This window comes from Enhydra lutris, unplaced genomic scaffold (assembly GCF_002288905.1).
Source record: "Enhydra lutris kenyoni isolate GAN:26980312 unplaced genomic scaffold, ASM228890v2 scaffoldscaffold10, whole genome shotgun sequence".
NCBI classification, from domain to species: Eukaryota; Metazoa; Chordata; class Mammalia; order Carnivora; family Mustelidae; genus Enhydra; species Enhydra lutris.
The window spans coordinates 4,818,676-4,834,997 of record NW_019154094.1 but is presented as its reverse complement, the minus strand read 5'-3'; the positions used below and the strand labels follow the sequence as shown (position 1 = coordinate 4,834,997).

The 16,322-nt window shown below is 45.6% G+C and overlaps 1 protein-coding gene across 1 annotated transcript; it reads left to right on the top strand.

Annotated features, from left to right (window-relative positions):
• The first annotated feature begins 401 nt into the window (after positions 1-401).
• LOC111144046 (leucine zipper transcription factor like 1) lies at positions 402-14,025 on the top strand. The gene is made up of 10 exons (XM_022498125.1): positions 402-517; positions 2,569-2,693; positions 5,164-5,358; positions 5,719-5,779; positions 6,923-6,994; positions 8,633-8,698; positions 8,785-8,862; positions 11,430-11,606; positions 12,346-12,449; positions 13,553-14,025. The coding sequence occupies exons 1-10, from the start codon at positions 515-517 to the stop codon at positions 13,569-13,571; spliced, it is 900 nt and encodes a 299-aa protein (XP_022353833.1). The 5' UTR covers positions 402-514; the 3' UTR covers positions 13,572-14,025.
• The last annotated feature ends 2,297 nt before the right edge of the window (positions 14,026-16,322 follow it).

Below are 16,322 nucleotides of genomic sequence, written 5' to 3'. Positions count from 1 at the left end.
TGCCGGTCTTGGAGAGGAATCAGTCCGGCCACCCACGCCCAGGCCCCCTGAGACCACTAAAAAGTCGGGGAGTCAGCCCTTCAAACCCCAACCGGCGTCGTCACAAAGCCCGGGAAGGGAGGGACAGCCCTTCCCGGCAACCCAAACTCCGACGCTCCAGAGCGCCCCTGAACGTGAGGGTCCAGGCGGCCTCTCCTCTCCGGTTACCACCGGCAACAGCGGCCGGGTCCCAAAGTCGGCGTGGCGCAGATAGGCGGAACTTCCGGCTCTGGAAACCAGTGCGCATGCGGCAGTTGGCCGGTTACACTCTACTTCCTGTCGCGTGATCGTGAGGGCCAATAAAAGTGCAGCACTTAGGGCCACGTGCCTCCGTTCCCATTAGCAACCGGAGGCTTCTAAACAAGTTGCCCTCCCTCCGCATCTTCTGCGGCCCAACCACCCGCGGCGACCCGGGGCTTGGCGGGGCTCCGTCTGGCCTCTCGGGCTCCTCTAGGCTGCGACTCTCGCCGCCGCCATGGTGAGTAGCCGGCCGGGAGCGACAGCGCGCGGAGGAGATGCAGAGCGGGGCCGAGGGAGGGCGTGGCTGCGTGAGCCCGCTCATGGGTCTCCCGGCTGGTCCCCAGACTTCAGTTAACCTCGGCCGCAGCCCCTCCTGCATAGGAGCAGCCTCTCTCCGTCGCGTGGCGCCGCGTCCTTCCTCGCTCCCGCCTGGGACCAGTGGCCTAGGTCACACCTCGGAGGGAACGGCCTCCTGCAGAAGGCGCAGGGCAGGCTTCTCTGTTCCTAAAACTCCCCAAGTTTTTAAGACACACGCAGGCGCACCATTGGGCGGCATGAACAGTTATGTATGATAACGAGTTGAGGAGGGAGAACGTGATGGAATCTGGCTTTCGGGTGTGAGAGCGACATTAAGAGTCCACACCGTCCACTTGACAGCCCAGGACACTTGAATGATTTATTTTGACCTGTTCAGAAGAGGCTAGTTGTCCCGTGTGCTAAAATATATACATTCATCCTTCCAGCGGTTATAGGATGTCAGCTTAAATAGGAGCCTTACTTAGAGCAGTGCACGGTGTTCAGAAAAAGGGCTGAAACCAGAGTTGGGGCACCATTGAAATGGGCCACTGAAACACATCAGCAATGAAATGAATTTAACATTGTGGGTCAGCTGTACTCAAATTAAAAAATAAGTAAAAGCTCCCAGGTGATCATAAAAATAAAAGAAGTTGCTAGTGAGCTTTACAAAAGCAATTTGAGCAGCATATGGGTTTAAGGACTAGGGGATAGCATGGGGATTGCCACAGTAGAATGGACATGGAGAAATGCAAGGGTAGCTATAGGGATTCTCAGGTTTGAGGTTTTTTGGGTTTTTTTTTAAGCATGAATAAAGTTTATATATATATATAGCCTTCCCCATAGTCCGAAGGAAGAAGAAACCTGTAGAATGTTGAGAGGGGAAAATAATTGGTTAATCAAGTCCTCCAGGAGTCTGAAAGAGAACCAATTAAGGCATGATGAAGAAGTGACCTTCAAAAGGAAGAATGCTTTTAAGTGCATCTGTTGGCACATATCTATTGCTTGGAGGCACTGTGCTTAGTACTGGGGACGGGGTTACCTCGGGGAACAGGGTGGGCAGGGTCCTGGCCTTTAGAGACATATGTCCTAAGGAAATCGAGTCTGCAGAGAGGAGGTGTGTGGCTGCAGAAGGGCCACCGTGAGCAACTTGGGAGTTGAAGGAGATCATGCCTGATTGTTAGCCTTGGTGTTGGAGGCATCCCAACCCTGTGTGTCCACAGTGACAAGCCTGAAAAAGGCTTGGAAGTTAGATCTTAGTCTGTCGTAGGAAGGCTATGATAAGTGATAGATCATTATTCCTAAAATAAAAGATCATTGCTGACTCATTTAGTCCCTGCATTAGATGTTCAATGGCATGATGTCCTTTTCTTTTCAGCATAGCTATAAAATGAAAACTTCATTGATTTCTAGCTCATAGTTGTCAGACTCTCTGTTGGTTTAAAATAAAGACCCAATTACTGTCTGTTTCAAAACCAAATACATTTTTTAAAGCTCTATTAGCTAGGGTAAGGTTAAGTTGGTGTAGTAGATATTAAAAAAAAAAAACAACCCACCAAAAACAAAAACAGTGGCGTAAAGAATGCAGAAGTGTATTTTGCTCACTTAACAACCATCTCACGAGTCATCTGAGGTCTGTAGGTCAGTGCTGCTCCACAAAATCAGGAATGCCAGTCTCTTTCATCCTGCTATCTGCCCGACCCCTCCAGAGAAATAGGTGTGACAAAGACATACCACAACAGAAGGCTCAGGCTTTGAAGATGGCCCACGTCTCTTCTGCTCACATCCATTACTGAGCAGTAGTCACGTGGCCAGACCTGGTTGCAGGAAGAGCTGGGAAGCATCATCTAGTTGGGCAGTCATTTACCCAGGGAGAAGGGAAGAGCAAAATTTGGTGGACATCTAGCAATCACTACACCTGGATATCTTGTATATTTTCATTGTTGGTTCCTTCATCACATCTTCAAGACTAACAATTACTTCTCTCTCTTTTAGGCAGAGTTGGGCCTAAACGAGCACCATCAAAATGAAGTTATCAACTACATGCGTTTTGCTCGTTCAAAAAGAGGTCTGAGACTCAAAACTGTAGATTCCTGCTTCCAAGACCTCAAGGAGAGCAGGTATCAGAGGACTTTAAGGAAACCCAGAGGGAAACATGGATCCTTTCTGGGAGCCATAGTGGGAATGCTGTAGCAGAGACCATACAGACCATGGCTGGGATTACCGTGGTCAGTTACTCACTGAGAGTAGCTACACCACGCCTTGTGGATGTGGGAAATTCAAGAAAGTGGGTTGTGGTGAGAGGAATTTATTACTAGACATACACCCGTGATAATTATGAGATTGCAAAGTTTCAGAAGAGCCCTTAGGAAGTAGTGAAATGCATGTAGGTTAGTGATCACTTTGCTGTATTAAAGATCCCAGAACTTTAATTACCGGAGTTATTAATGAAAGGATTAGAGCCATAAGCCATGACAGTCTGCAAGAAAACCCCTACGTAGTTCCTATTGAAGAATTAGAAGGGGGTAAAACAGCAGAAAACCCTGAAAAGCCATTAACTAACAGAAATTCTTAATAGATGATAACTAGTTGGGTTGAACCCGTCATGGAATATAATGAAGTCCATAAAAAATGCATGTTTTATCTAGAGAAAAACAGGGGAATCAACAAAAGAAAAGGACTAAGTAATAAAGAGACATACGACTACTTGGGGGTCAGACTTTGGCACAGTTAAATGTCCGATGAGGTGGAAATGCACAAGGCCTCCACGTGAGTGCTGAGTGTCACAAAGCCGTGCTCCGCACTCGGTAGCAGACAGTGTCAGCTCTAGGCCACTACCGAATATAATCTGGTCGGCTGGTTTCCTAACCCCCAGCTGATGAAAGCTGCAGGCTCACTGGCCCAGCTATGAGTCAGAAGAAGTACTTCAGTACTCACTTTATACATCGAGTACCTTAATTGTTCATAGTCATGAACTTGGGTTGCCAAAAAAAAAAAAAAAGTTGAAGCAGATTTGGTATGTTCCATTAAAGAATACAGGAAGATTGTTGATATATTGAATAAGGACTTTCATCAAAAATAGTTAAAGTTTTGGGTTTTTTTTAGACTGGTTAAAATCAGGCTAAAGGAAACGCTGAAGAATGGTAAATCAAATACTGTTCACTTGGGTATAGTATAACTCTGATAAGATTTTGTGGTCCCTGTCTTCATTATGTCCTTCTGGAAGTGAGGAAGAAAAACTGGGGCTGGGGGCCTTGCTCCTTATTCCCTGAGCGGCTGGGAGTGGGTCAGAAGCAGGTGCAGGGCAGGGTAGGGTGGGACTTGGTGGGGGTGGGCGGGGAGGGGAGAGGCCCTCTTACTGCTGAACTTCCCTTGGAAGTAGGAGCCATGTGCAGACACTTTCTCAGGATTCAGCTGTCAGGCATGTTAACTGAGATTGCTGGAAATGCATGTGGGGCTGAGTCACCCCACTCCCCGCAGGACCAGCGGCATACCACCTCCGAGCCTGTGTTCCCATCTGTAAAGTGAGGGGATTGAAGAACATGGTTCTGAACTTCCCTCCCACGTTCCATAGTGTAATGGTTAGCACTCTGGACTCTGAACCCCCCTCCAAACCCAAACACTGTCTGTGCAAGAGTAGGTTTAATGCTACTGGTGATGTGATGAGTGGTCAGTGCTCAGAGGAGCTTTTTTTTTTCTTTTTAATTCAATTAATTAACATATTGTATTCAGAGGTATTCATATTCAGTTTCATAGGTAGAGGTCAGTGATTCATCAGTTGCACATAACCCCCAGTGGTCATTACATCATGAATCATGAGCCCTCCTTAATCCCCATCACCCAGTTACCCCCTCCCTCACCCATCACCCCTCCAGCTACCCTCAGTTTGTTTCCTGTGGTTAAGAGTCCATTATAATTTGTCTCCCTCTCTGATTCCATCTTGTTTTATTTTTTCCTCTCTTCCACTGCGATCCTCTGTTTTGTTTCTTAAATTCCCCATATGAGTGAAATCATATGGTAATTGTCATTCTCAGAGGAGCTTTAACTAAGAGAAGTCGGTTTCTTTTTCATTGGGGCCTAAATGCTAGGAGAAGCAACATGTAATTGACCGTTGATTTTCTTACAGTCATTTACTCTCATGTGGGTAGTTCATGCAATTATTGAAATGCTAAACAAATAATAGAAAGAAAAGAGAAACTACACCTTCCGGGTGACTTTTGAAACCACTAAATGGGCTAAAACTAATTTTAGCAGAGATTAAAGTAGAAAAAATTTTAAACTGAAAAACTAAAGAAAAACATAAATGTTTGGGGGACTGTTTGCAAGCATGGACTTCGTAGTAGAGGATGTGCTCATCCACTGCGTGGTCATTTAAGTAGACTCAAAGATTACCTGAGCTTAGAAGAAAACTAACTGAGCTTGAGTTATTTTTAGTGTGTCTTATTAAGAAAGAAGATCGCTCCCAGAGAGACTTCCACTATAACCCTTGAACCCTTCCGATGACGTGAATGTGGGTTTCTTAATTTTGTTGTATTTCGTAAATGGTCTGGGTTGTTTCTCCTGAAGCCTGAGACTGTGGCTGTTTTTCAGGCTAGTGGAGGAGACCTTCACTGTAGATGAGGTCTCCGAGGTCCTGAGTGGGCTGCAGGCTGTGGTCTACAGCGAGGTGGAGTCTGAGCTCATCAACACAGCCCACACCAATGTCCTGCTCCTGCGGCAGCTCTTCTCCCAGGCTGAGAAGTGGTACCTCAAGCTACAGACCGATATCTCTGAACTTGAAAACAGGTACCCACATCTGTACCTGCAGTTAGGGTAGGAGGGGCCCAGGCAGGATCTCAAAAGTTAGCGAATGCCTTTGCCACTTCTTAAGACCGGCGTGTGAGAAAGTCTGGGGGGAGCAGCAGTGAAGCATCCGGTCACCGAGTGGTCTCTTATGTGCAGAATGCTGGAATATTCCAGTTCAGTCCATGTGGCTTAGATTCCCAGCCATTAGTAACTATTTTGGATATGGTAAAGTTTCCTTCATGGTGCTCTGCCCTCCTGCCGTGTTGTAGTAGATTGGGACCCGTGATTTTATTCTTCTGGGTGTGGGTCCAGATCTAGTCTAAATGAACTTTTTTTTTCATATTTGTTTTGATCTTCAAGAGAATTATTGGAACAAGTTGCAGAATTTGAAAAAGCAGAATTTACATCTTCCAATAAAAAGGTAATTTTTGGTCATTCTAAGTTCATTTCTGAACAGCCAGTGTTTCAGATCCTGAAGTTGCACAGAGCAGTCAGGGGTGAAAGTGAAAACCATCAAGGAAGAGCCTTCAGTTCAAGAGCAAACCTCACAGATTGCCTTGTATTTTCAGGCAAAAAAAGGAACAGTTTGGAAGGAACTCTGGAAACCCGCTTCAGTCTCCTCTTGCTCACTTGTGTGTGCTCTCTCTGTCTCTCTCACTCTCTCTCTCTCTCTCTCTCTCTCTCACACACACACACACACACACACACACACAGAATCCCTGCAGTCCATCTTACTCCCCGCCCTATAAACTCTTCACTTGGTTGACGCTCAGCGCGGGCGTCGGTCCTGGCCCTTTCTCTCCCGCCGGTGACCTTGAACAGGTTGCCTCTGTCGCTGAGCCCTGTTTTCCCCATCTGTTAAGTGGACACAATCCTCGCAATGACTCTTGACCTGCTTCTCTTTTTAGAGAAGCATCATCGTTTGCAGTGACCACCTCACACGGCGTCGGGCGGGCGCCCCGCAAACACTCCCTGGTGTCCGAGCGAGAGAAACGGTGCTCACATGAGCCCATGAACAGACACGTACAACACAATTTTCCAGTGATTCACTTGGAACATAATTCTGGCTAAGAAATGTCTGGGCCGGAGGGCGTGGATTCACCTGTTTTTAATGTGTATTGCTGAAGGGCCGCGGTATTTGCGGCAAGTTTCTCCTCGCCCGCGGCGTAGCCACACATGACCGTTTTCCCCGACGCGGGTTCAGGCAGAAGTCTGTTTCATCCCCCACATGTTAAAACTCCTGTCCCTAGAGGCTGGCGTCTGTATCTGCTCTAGCTTCCAGCACCTTCCGTCCTGCCTTTCTTCCCTCCTTTCCCTTCCATCTGAATTTATTTCAAAGGATATGGGGAGGACGGGTTCCCTCACATCCCTAATCTGTTTGGGGCACCGCAGAGCAGGCACTGTCCTTGTCACTGGGGTGTAGCAGAGAACCAGACCTACAAAAACCCCCGCCCTGTGGAGTTGGCAACCCCATGGATATGTTTTTACAGTGTTTTTCGCTTAGAATGTGCAAGTGTTGAGTGATTACATGTGATTTTGGTTTGGTTTCTATATTTTGTGTCAGCCCGTCATAGAGACCATGAAGCCCAAACTCGCTCCACTTAATGAGGGCGGAAGCACGGAACTCCTGAACAAGGTAATGTCCTCGTGGCAAGAAAGCCAGACCCTCTCCCTCGGCCCTCTCATGGCCTGCACAACTGGAGGGTGGAGAAACTGAGGGAGGAGGTGGCGGATTCGGGCTGTGGTCCACTGAGGGTAATCAGTCCACTATAGTTGTTCTGCTTCGTGGTGCCATGGGCCAGAAGAGGGCACTCACCTTCCAGAAAGTCTGAAGCAGCTCTTAATTTCATCGTTTTGTGATGACACGAAGGGCATGGCATTTTGGACAGTGTTTTATTAATGGACATTTGAAGTTTATGATCTACAATAGCAAGGATGGGGTTTTGAATTAGGAGTTTTATAAAAGTTAAATACCAATATACAAGTATTTGTCACAGCTCCTGCATTCTCAACATTGTGCTAGATGTTATTAGATAAAAAGCAGTATAATACTGAGTCTTTTGTCCTCAGAAACCTTATCGTTTCATTGAGCAGGGAGAATTAATATTTTGGAAGCGGGATTGCTACCCGTGTGCCCAGGGTGGCTGAGAAGAAACACTTCACGAGGATATGAGCAATAGAGGACAGACTTTGGAGGGAGGTGGTCCCTGAGCTGGGCTGAAGGCTGAAGACGGATGAAATTGTCAGAGGGAAGAACGGGAGCATGGCAGACAGGGCAGTGGCGTGGGCAGCTGTGAGAGGCAGAAAGAAGAGTGCTCTGACTTGGCACAGAGTCCGTGCTCTCTGATAGGGCCGATGTGTGTGTTGGAGCTCGGGGAGGCAGAGAGTCGACTGGGCTCACAGCTGACTCTCGTGATAGAGCTGCTTGGAGCAAAGGCCTGTGGCCTCAGGTCAGGCAGAAGCATCTAGGGTCTTGGGCAGAGTGTGGCACTGATAGAAACTGTGTTTTAGGATAAGTACCTGTGCTTATGTCAGCGTGCTGTGTCAGCTGGGAAAAGACCCAAGAGTGGCAAGATCAGCTGAGTGAGAGGTGGGACGAGAGGGCTGAGGACAGAGGCCTGAAGGGAGCCTGAGAGACCGGGGAAGAGACTTAGAGCCGCAAGTGACGCACCAGTGTGGAGACCAGTGGGCTGGGTGGGACGAGAATCGCACCAGCAACCAGAACACACAGGTGTTCAAGCTGTTCTATAATTTCAACTTAATTTTGGGGGCTCCTGGGTGCCTCAGTCAGTTAAATGGATGCCTTCGGCTCAGGTCATGATCCCAGTGTACTGTGATCAAGCCCCACATTGGGCTCTCTGCTCAACAGGGAGACTGCTTCTCCCTCTGCCTCTGCCTCTGCCTGCCTCTCTGCCTACTTGTTATCTCTCTCTGTCTCTCTCTCTGCCAAATAAACAAACAAACAAACTTAAATTTTGCAATTCAATTTTGAGGTGAAACACTTTCAAGTATTAAAAATACCACAGTTAAAATAATAAACCTGAATTGGGGCGCCTGGGTGGCTCAGTGGGTTAAAGCCTCTGCCTTCGGCTTGGGTCATGATTCCAGGGTCCTGGGATCAAGCCCCACATCAGGCTCTCTGCTCAGCAGGGAGCCTGCTTCCCTTCCTCTCTCTCTGCCTGCCTCTCTGCCTGCTTGTGATCTCTGTCTGTCAAATAAATAAATAAAATCTTAAAAAATAATAATAATAATAAACCTGAATTTACTCACAAAGGAAATTTCCAGACTTCAAGAAGAGAACGAGAAATTGAGGTCAAGGCTGAAGACCATTGAAATGCAGGTAACTGAGAAGTACTTTGACAAAAATATTGGAAGCATTGCCTACGGACTGAATATTGAATGTGTGTTGTTTAAATCTGATTATAGGCAACGCATGCATTAGATGAGAAGTCAAAGCTAGAAAGAGCACTGCAGGATTTACAGCTCGACCAGGGAAATCAAAAGGTGAGAGAAGTTTTGAAGGTAGGCAGTAATACTGTAATAGCTTTGTGACAGTGGGTCACTGCACCAATCATGGGGGTCCCTGTGTACGGCACAGAAATCCTGTCACTGTGTTGGTCACCTGAAAAGGATAGGGCATTGCGTATCAATTATACTTTAATTTTTTTAAAAAAGGTGTAATAACTTTTAGCTTTCTTTTTCACATTTTTCAAGTAGAATAAAGTTACAAACTTAATATGAAGTGTTGAGGGGCGCCTGGGTGGCTCAGTTGGGCGTCCGACTCTTGATCTCGCTCAGGTCTTGATCTCAGGGTCATGAGTTCGAGCCTTGCCTTGGGCTACACAGTGGGCTCCACAAGGGCATGGAGCTACTTAAAAAGAAGTCTTAGTTACTGTTTGTTATGGCCCTTCCCTTCCACTCCCTGAGAAGGGTGCCACTGTTGTCCTGCCTCGGGACACCCCCATCCAGGAAAGGCTGGGGTGAGGGGCATCGCCGAGGCAGGGACACAGCTCACATGTTCCCCATGTCCCCAGAGCCCCCTAGCACACAGATATGCTGAAGTTGTTTTGTTTTAAGTTCCTCCCCCTTTTACCGTGACATTGCACTTACAATGGGGGGAAAGGAAGTGAAGAAAGAAAGACTTTTTAGTTCATTGGGTGTGTATTTGGTTTTATTATACGGAACTCATTATTAGTGAAGTCAGCCTTCGGTGAGTATGACAAAAGAGAATGAATTTACGGGGTCTGCATCTTCACATCCCCCATGTCTGGCGGGGCTCGTGTGATACGCTGAAACACAGGGCTGGGTCTCCAGGCCTGTCTCGGTGGGTCAGTGAGGCTCGCTCCTGCTGTTGGAAGTTCTCACAGACAAAGTTCTGTCTCCTGTGGCCTTCCCGTCTGCACCAGATGTTGGAACAGACTTCCTGTCCCCAGGCCATGTACGTGGCTTTGCAGGGTGGCTCTGGCTTTTCCCGTGGTTGTACTGTCCTTGCCAGTGTCTGCTAAACACTCCCCAGACTTACTTTGCTCGACTTCTATTGTTAACAGTTTTTTTTATTTTTTTAAGATTTTATTTATTTGTCAGAGAGCCAAGTGAGCACAAATTGGGGGAGGAGCAGCAGGAGAGGGAGAAGCAGACTCCTCACTGAGCTGGGAGCCTGAGTGGGGCTCGATCCCAGGACCCTGAGATCATGACCTGAGCCGAAGGCAGATGCTTAACCAACGGAGCCAGCCAGGCATCCCTCTTTTTACACTTTTTTATGGAAAAATTCGAACACACAGAACAGTAGGGGGACTAGGACAATACACCCCGGGTACTTGTCACTCAGCTTTACTGATCACCAGGGCTTGGCCAGTCTGGTTCCCCATTTACCTCTTCTTCTCCCCTCCCACCATGTTTTTTTTGAAGCAGATCTCAGACATTACATCATTTCATCTGTAGATATTTTTAAAATAGGAATATTAAAAAAAAATAAAAATAGGAAGATAATTCTTAGATGACTTAAAAAAAAAAAGGAAAATAAATATGGTTTTCAATGCTATTTAAAGGACCATAGATTTATAAAACACAGAGCTACATACTTCAGAATGGCTTTCTAATTTCTCAAAAGTAAAACTGTTGCAAACATTTTTAGATAATGAACTTGTTTTTAAAGCCATTTTGGACTTTGTTCCAATTTTACTTTTCAGACTTTAGCAAAAGCAAAATGTGTACATGCTTTCACTAGCTGTGATGAAGTAAAATCTTTTTAAAAGACCAAGCTTTGCGCAGTGGCAGTATCGTAGCCAATGAGGTTTATCCGAGGCGCGATTATTGCTAATTGAAAATCTTTTTAAAAGACCAGATTTCAAAAATGAGTGAGGAATTTTGTTGGTAATACTGCTTCTCCTTCACGTTTAGCAATTAGAGACTATTTTCCTGTTTAGTAATGCAACTTTTTTCTATTACAAATTTGTCCAGTCATAGACAAGATCCAGCTGACAGAGTGTACAAACATGCCTGTCACAGTAATACAAAAAAAAAAAAAACCTTAAGATCTTATAAATTTAGCAAGTCATATAATCAGTAAGCATTGATTAGGCTCTCATATTTTAATGTAAATATTGACTAAGACATAGATTTATTAAATTTTTTATATAAACTCTGTAAGTTTATTATTTTTCCATCTATATCATTCAAAATTCTTCACCAGGATTTTTTTTTTAACCTGACTTTTCAAAAACGAAACGTGTTTGCCATCCCTACCCGGGGACATACAACCTTGTTAGACTTAAGATCGCACCTCTCTCCTGTTCCTCTTTGGAATTCAAGCAATTTGTAAATGATATTTTACATGTCTGGAGTTGAGTGACCACTGAGTGTCCGTCAGGTTCACGGGGGTCGAGGGTGAGCTGGGCACACCAGCAACCCTCTAGGAGCAGGAGCTTACCCAGGCTGGTGGGGGGCCGGGGAGTCTGGGGGCCGACGCACACACACACAACATTCCTATCACAACACCAAATCACTGTTGTACAACAGTCACCAACTGGGATGTCAACATGAAATTATGTCAGTGTGTATATCTTTCCTAGGATTTTATAAAAGCCCAAGACTTGAATGACTTGGAGAACACAGTAGCTGCTTTGAAGAGTGAGTTTCAGAAGACACTTAACGACAAGACAGAAAACCAGAAGTCCCTGGAGGAGAATCTGGCGACCGCCAAGCACGACCTACTCAGGGTTCAGGAGCAGCTGAGCATGGCTGAAAAGGTCAGGTTTGTCTGCGTGCGTCTACCTCGCTGAGGAACAGGGGTCACCGAGGGACCCACGCTAGAGGCCAGCCATAGATTTTCCTTACCTTTTCTCAGGGTATTGGCCAATATGTGTTCGAGAATTATCATTTCTGGGCATTGAGCTCCTTCTGTGTTTGACACTAAGATATCTATGATAATAAAAAATTGCCACTCCTTCCTTTGGAATGGTCAGAGACTCGGCCACGGATAGCTTATGTGAGCGGCCCTGCACCCCCATGTTGCCCGGCCCCCTACAGCCCAGCACAGGGATGGCTGACTTCTCTTGAAAGGATTCTACCCCTTGTTTTTAATTTCTATGAAATATGTAGAGAACCATGTTCTTCAGTTTAGGGATGAGACTCTTAAGCATATGGGAGCTAAAATATAACTGAACGAAAAATCCTCCTCCTAGAATACTGATACCATGTTGGGATTCTGGGGAAAGATCATGTGTATTTCACCTGAGAATTAGTTTACCATTTCAAACAGATTTCTCATTGTCCTTAGTTACATGCTGACAATGTTGCTGTTTTCTTGGGAGGAATGTATTTTTAAAATTTGCAGTCTTAATTTTATGTAAGTATATTCTAAAAAGAAATTCAAAAATAATATAAAAGTATTAGTAAAATTAGAGCAAAAGTATACATGTTTATGAGATGTGTTATTTCTCTCTGTCTCCATTTCGTACTGACGGACCGACATTTTTCACTGTGCAGGAATTAGAGAAGAAATTCCAACAAACAGCAGCTTACCGAAACATGAAAGAGATTCTCACCAAGAAGAATGACCAAATCAAAGACCTGAGGCGAAGACTGGCCAAGTAAGCCTTGCTGATCCCGTGTGGCTCTTGGTTTTGTCTCACCGCCAGATCGCTGTGTGTTCGTCACTAAATCTCAGTTTTTGTCCAGAGAGGCCAGGCCTGGGGTGCTTGGTGTCCTCTAGTCTAGAAGGCTGCATTTGAGGAACATGGAGGAGGTCTGGCCAGGCCATCCCCACTACCCTTGAGGGCTTCGGTATAGGTTCCTTGGGACTTTAGACCTACACGCACACGTCTACACCAGGCTACCCTTGGCAATGCATTCCTTTAAGCAGGACAGCAGAAAGGAAACCCAGCAAGCTTCCAAGGCATCCTTGGGCATTTCTCATTTCTCCTTAGGAATGTCCTCAAGAGCCTAAGGCCTGGTCGTCCTATGCCCACCCTCAACGACAGTTCAGGTGCTAGAGAATGTGGTCCCTGCAAGTGGGTGCCCTTGCCAGCCTGGCTTAGAGCCCCATGCGCCGCAGAGCACTGGGTCCCTAGCCGTGCACTGCCCTGGGATGGGGAGGGACATGTGCCATTACCGGAGCTCAGCGCCCAGAGCGGGGACCCAGCGGCCGCACACCCGCCACACAGTCACAGCTCAACCCCAGTCCTCCCGGCCCACGTGTGCTCCACTCCTCGGGCTCATGTCTGTCCTCCACAGTTTGCTCTGGAAACTCCGCGGCCCTCTTACCTTAATCAGGGCTCCGGGGGGGACAGAGTGAGGAAGTAAATCCCAGATGCACTTCATCTGTAGAGAAGGGGGGGAGGTCTGTTAACCTTGTCCTCGCGTCGCCCCATCAGCACCTTGTGACCGTCCAACGACTCAGATCATTATGGAGTCTCTGCTGTCCTCAGCTGTCATGGGTCTAAATGCCAGCTCCAGAGACTCGGAGTCCGAAGGTGGCCTCGCACTTCCCTGGTCCTTCGTCCCTGCTGGGGGAGCCTCGCACGGTGCCGTGGCGGTCTCTGACTTCACCCTGTAGTGATTCTAAGTGAAAAATGCACTGTGACTGGGGTTGTCGCTGGAGAGCTGGCGGGTCAACTCACTGGGGAGCAATGACAGCAACAAAGAGTATCATGTCATTATTTATGGTCTTAACAGAATTTTCATCTCTTTGCAGGTACGAACCTGAAGATTAAAACCCAAAGAAGATTTCTCCTGGAAGCCGCCCAGCACGTGAAAGCACAAGCCGTTTCACCCCTCAGGCATGTATTTTGAAGCAGTTTGTTATATTCCCTCTCTTTATTTTTCTAATATATAGACTTGGCTTCTAATATTTAGAACGAGACTTCCCGTTCCAGTTCCCTAATTGAGAAGAGGGGAACCTACTGACCGACTCTGGCCGGTCCTCCCAGAGCCCTCTGAGCGCTCCTGAGTCTTCATTCCGATGCAGTGAGAATTCTTTATTAGTCAAGAAGAGATGGTTAGAGTAGAAAGAAGAGTCTTAGCCGTTTGCATTAGTATGAAAAGCACCCGTTTCAATAAATGTGAGAGCAGCGTTGTCTATTCTTGTACGTTCCCCAGAGCAAAAATACAGTTATTAAAGAGAGTTACTACAAATAAACCTGATTTTTCAAAATCAAGTTCATTTTCTCTATTTCATTTTAAAATACGAATGCACTGAAAATGTGCTACTAACTTTTATAGGCAGCATTTTTATCAATTATAAGGAAAATTAATAGCAAACATGAGGATCTGATTAACTTCAGTCTCTCTAGCTAAACGCTGTAATTATCAGAGGATGTGCATTTTTTTTTAAGATTTTATTTATTTGACAGACAGAGATCACAAGCAGGCAGAGAGGCAGGCAGAGAGAGAGGGGGAAGCAGGCTCCCTGCTAAGCAGAGAGCCTAATGTGGGGCTTGATCTCAGGACCCTGGGATCATGATCTGAGCCAAAGGCAGAGGCTTTAACACACTGGGCCACCCAGGCGCCCCCCCACCCCCATGCAGACATTTTTTGCAACCCCACCTAGTCATGAATCTGGATCGCTGAAGTCAGGTCCATCCATACTTCTACAGTTGAGAAAGTCTCTAGACTCAGAATAAATATAATCTTTATACCTCAGTTGTCCAGAATATTCTCTTAAATTATGACTTATATCCCACATAAAACCAGTTAGGAGACCTAAGATTCAACTTCTGATCGTTGTTCATTTATTTGTATGCATCTAGAGTAACTGCATTTTCAAGGGATTCTGATTCTGTTTCCATTGGTTCTGCTTTTTTTCTGGAGTGATTTTGGATAAATCATTAAAAATGAGGCCTCAATCTCTGCAGTCATGTAATGCAGTGATTTGCCATAAAGGTAAATAAAATAAGGTACACAAAGCAGTAATGCATCAGAAAGAAAGGACTGACTTCTGTCACATTTAGAAAGTAACTGTTTGCATTTCCAGAAGCAGTGTCACGCCCTAAGGGAGTGCTCTCTGCTGAGAGGTCATCCCACTTGCACAAATGAAGATTTTACTCACCAAGAAGGGTTTACCGATCAGATGATAAGGCTCATTATTTTTATTCAAGCTTGTAATACTAGCCTTGAATTTGCTGTTTTTCTTAGAGGCTTTGTGTTAAAACACCGAAGGAACAAATGGTAAAGGGTAAGACCAACGACCTCCCCTGAAAAGGACACAGAAGGCAATCTTAAAAAGACGAATGAATCAGAGAAGGGAAAAATCCAACAGGCCAGCATCTATCGCATAATCTCTCCCCACCTGCCTCTCACCGTTCAGGTCACTCGTGAATCTCTCTTCCTTCTAGAGCTTTTACCTGCCTAGTTCTTTAGCCCCAAGTTGATACTCTCTCCAAAGATCTATCCCATTCCTTAAGGACCAGGATATTCTATATAATTCAGAAACAGAACATGCTAGAAGAGCCATCAGAGACCATTTGATCATTCCCTCCCTGCATCTTCTCAATGTGATGCCCACGGGAGCGGAAGAGGTGTTGAGAAAGCTATATTGCTAAGGAGAACTTCAGCTTGTTTTTTGGTAGCAACTTTGAAATATTCTGTATGGTGTGTTCCTGTTCAATCATAAATTCAAAAGTAATTCTGAAACCTTAAAACCTAACTGTGCCCCACGGGAAGATAATATAGGACATTCTTTGACGTAAATCAACACGATGATTCTGTTGCATCTAAATACCTTGTGCTCGGCTTTTGCCCAGCATCGGGCTGGCCATTCTTTTGGAATGAAAAGATAAGTCTATATTTGCACAAAACAAAGTTTTAAATATTTATTTTTTGCACACTTACCTAGTTTTAAGATTTATCGCATTTGACTAAGCAAGCAAGCCCCTCCAGTCTGTATATTTTGGGCTCCTAAGAGCATTGGCTGAAGCCGTGATTAACCCTCCGGGGCACTAAGCCGTCTAGACGGTACATTCCTGGCTGTCGTGATGCAACTTTGGTCGAACTTAAAAATTCAAGGCTCCTGCTATGCTTTGACTCAGACCTTTTGTCGACAAAAATAAGTATAAAGGGTTTTTGTTACTAATTTTTTCTGTTCAACATCTAAGCATTCATTTTTTTCCCCATTATGTGGTTCGTTCTGAGTCTCTGTTAACTGTCTCGTGATCACCCACTCACGTCTTATAAGACTGTTGGGGAAATATTGCTCTACATTGAATGGAATGTAATTCTGTTTCATAAAACCTTTGCTATCACTTCTGTTCTGATGAATGGGACAGTCGGTGGAGATGCATACACTTTGACATGCTAGGTGCTCTTGGATAGAGTGGATTGCACACATTGGGCGTGAACAATTTCCGTGGCTTATGTGTAAATGCTTATTATATACTGAAGTTTTGCCATCAGAAGTTCAAGACCTGATTCCTCTCATGTAAGCAAGTCTTTTAAAAATAAAGACAGAAGGGGCACCTGGGTGGCTC

Excerpts from the sequence above, each read along its gene's own strand:
- LOC111144046 (XM_022498125.1), top strand. Across the intron at positions 2,694-5,163 it reads CAAGACCTCAAGGAGAGCAG|GCTAGTGGAGGAGACCTTCA; the intron begins GTATCAGAGGAC and ends GCTGTTTTTCAG. Across the intron at positions 6,995-8,632 it reads GCACGGAACTCCTGAACAAG|GAAATTTCCAGACTTCAAGA; the intron begins GTAATGTCCTCG and ends TTACTCACAAAG.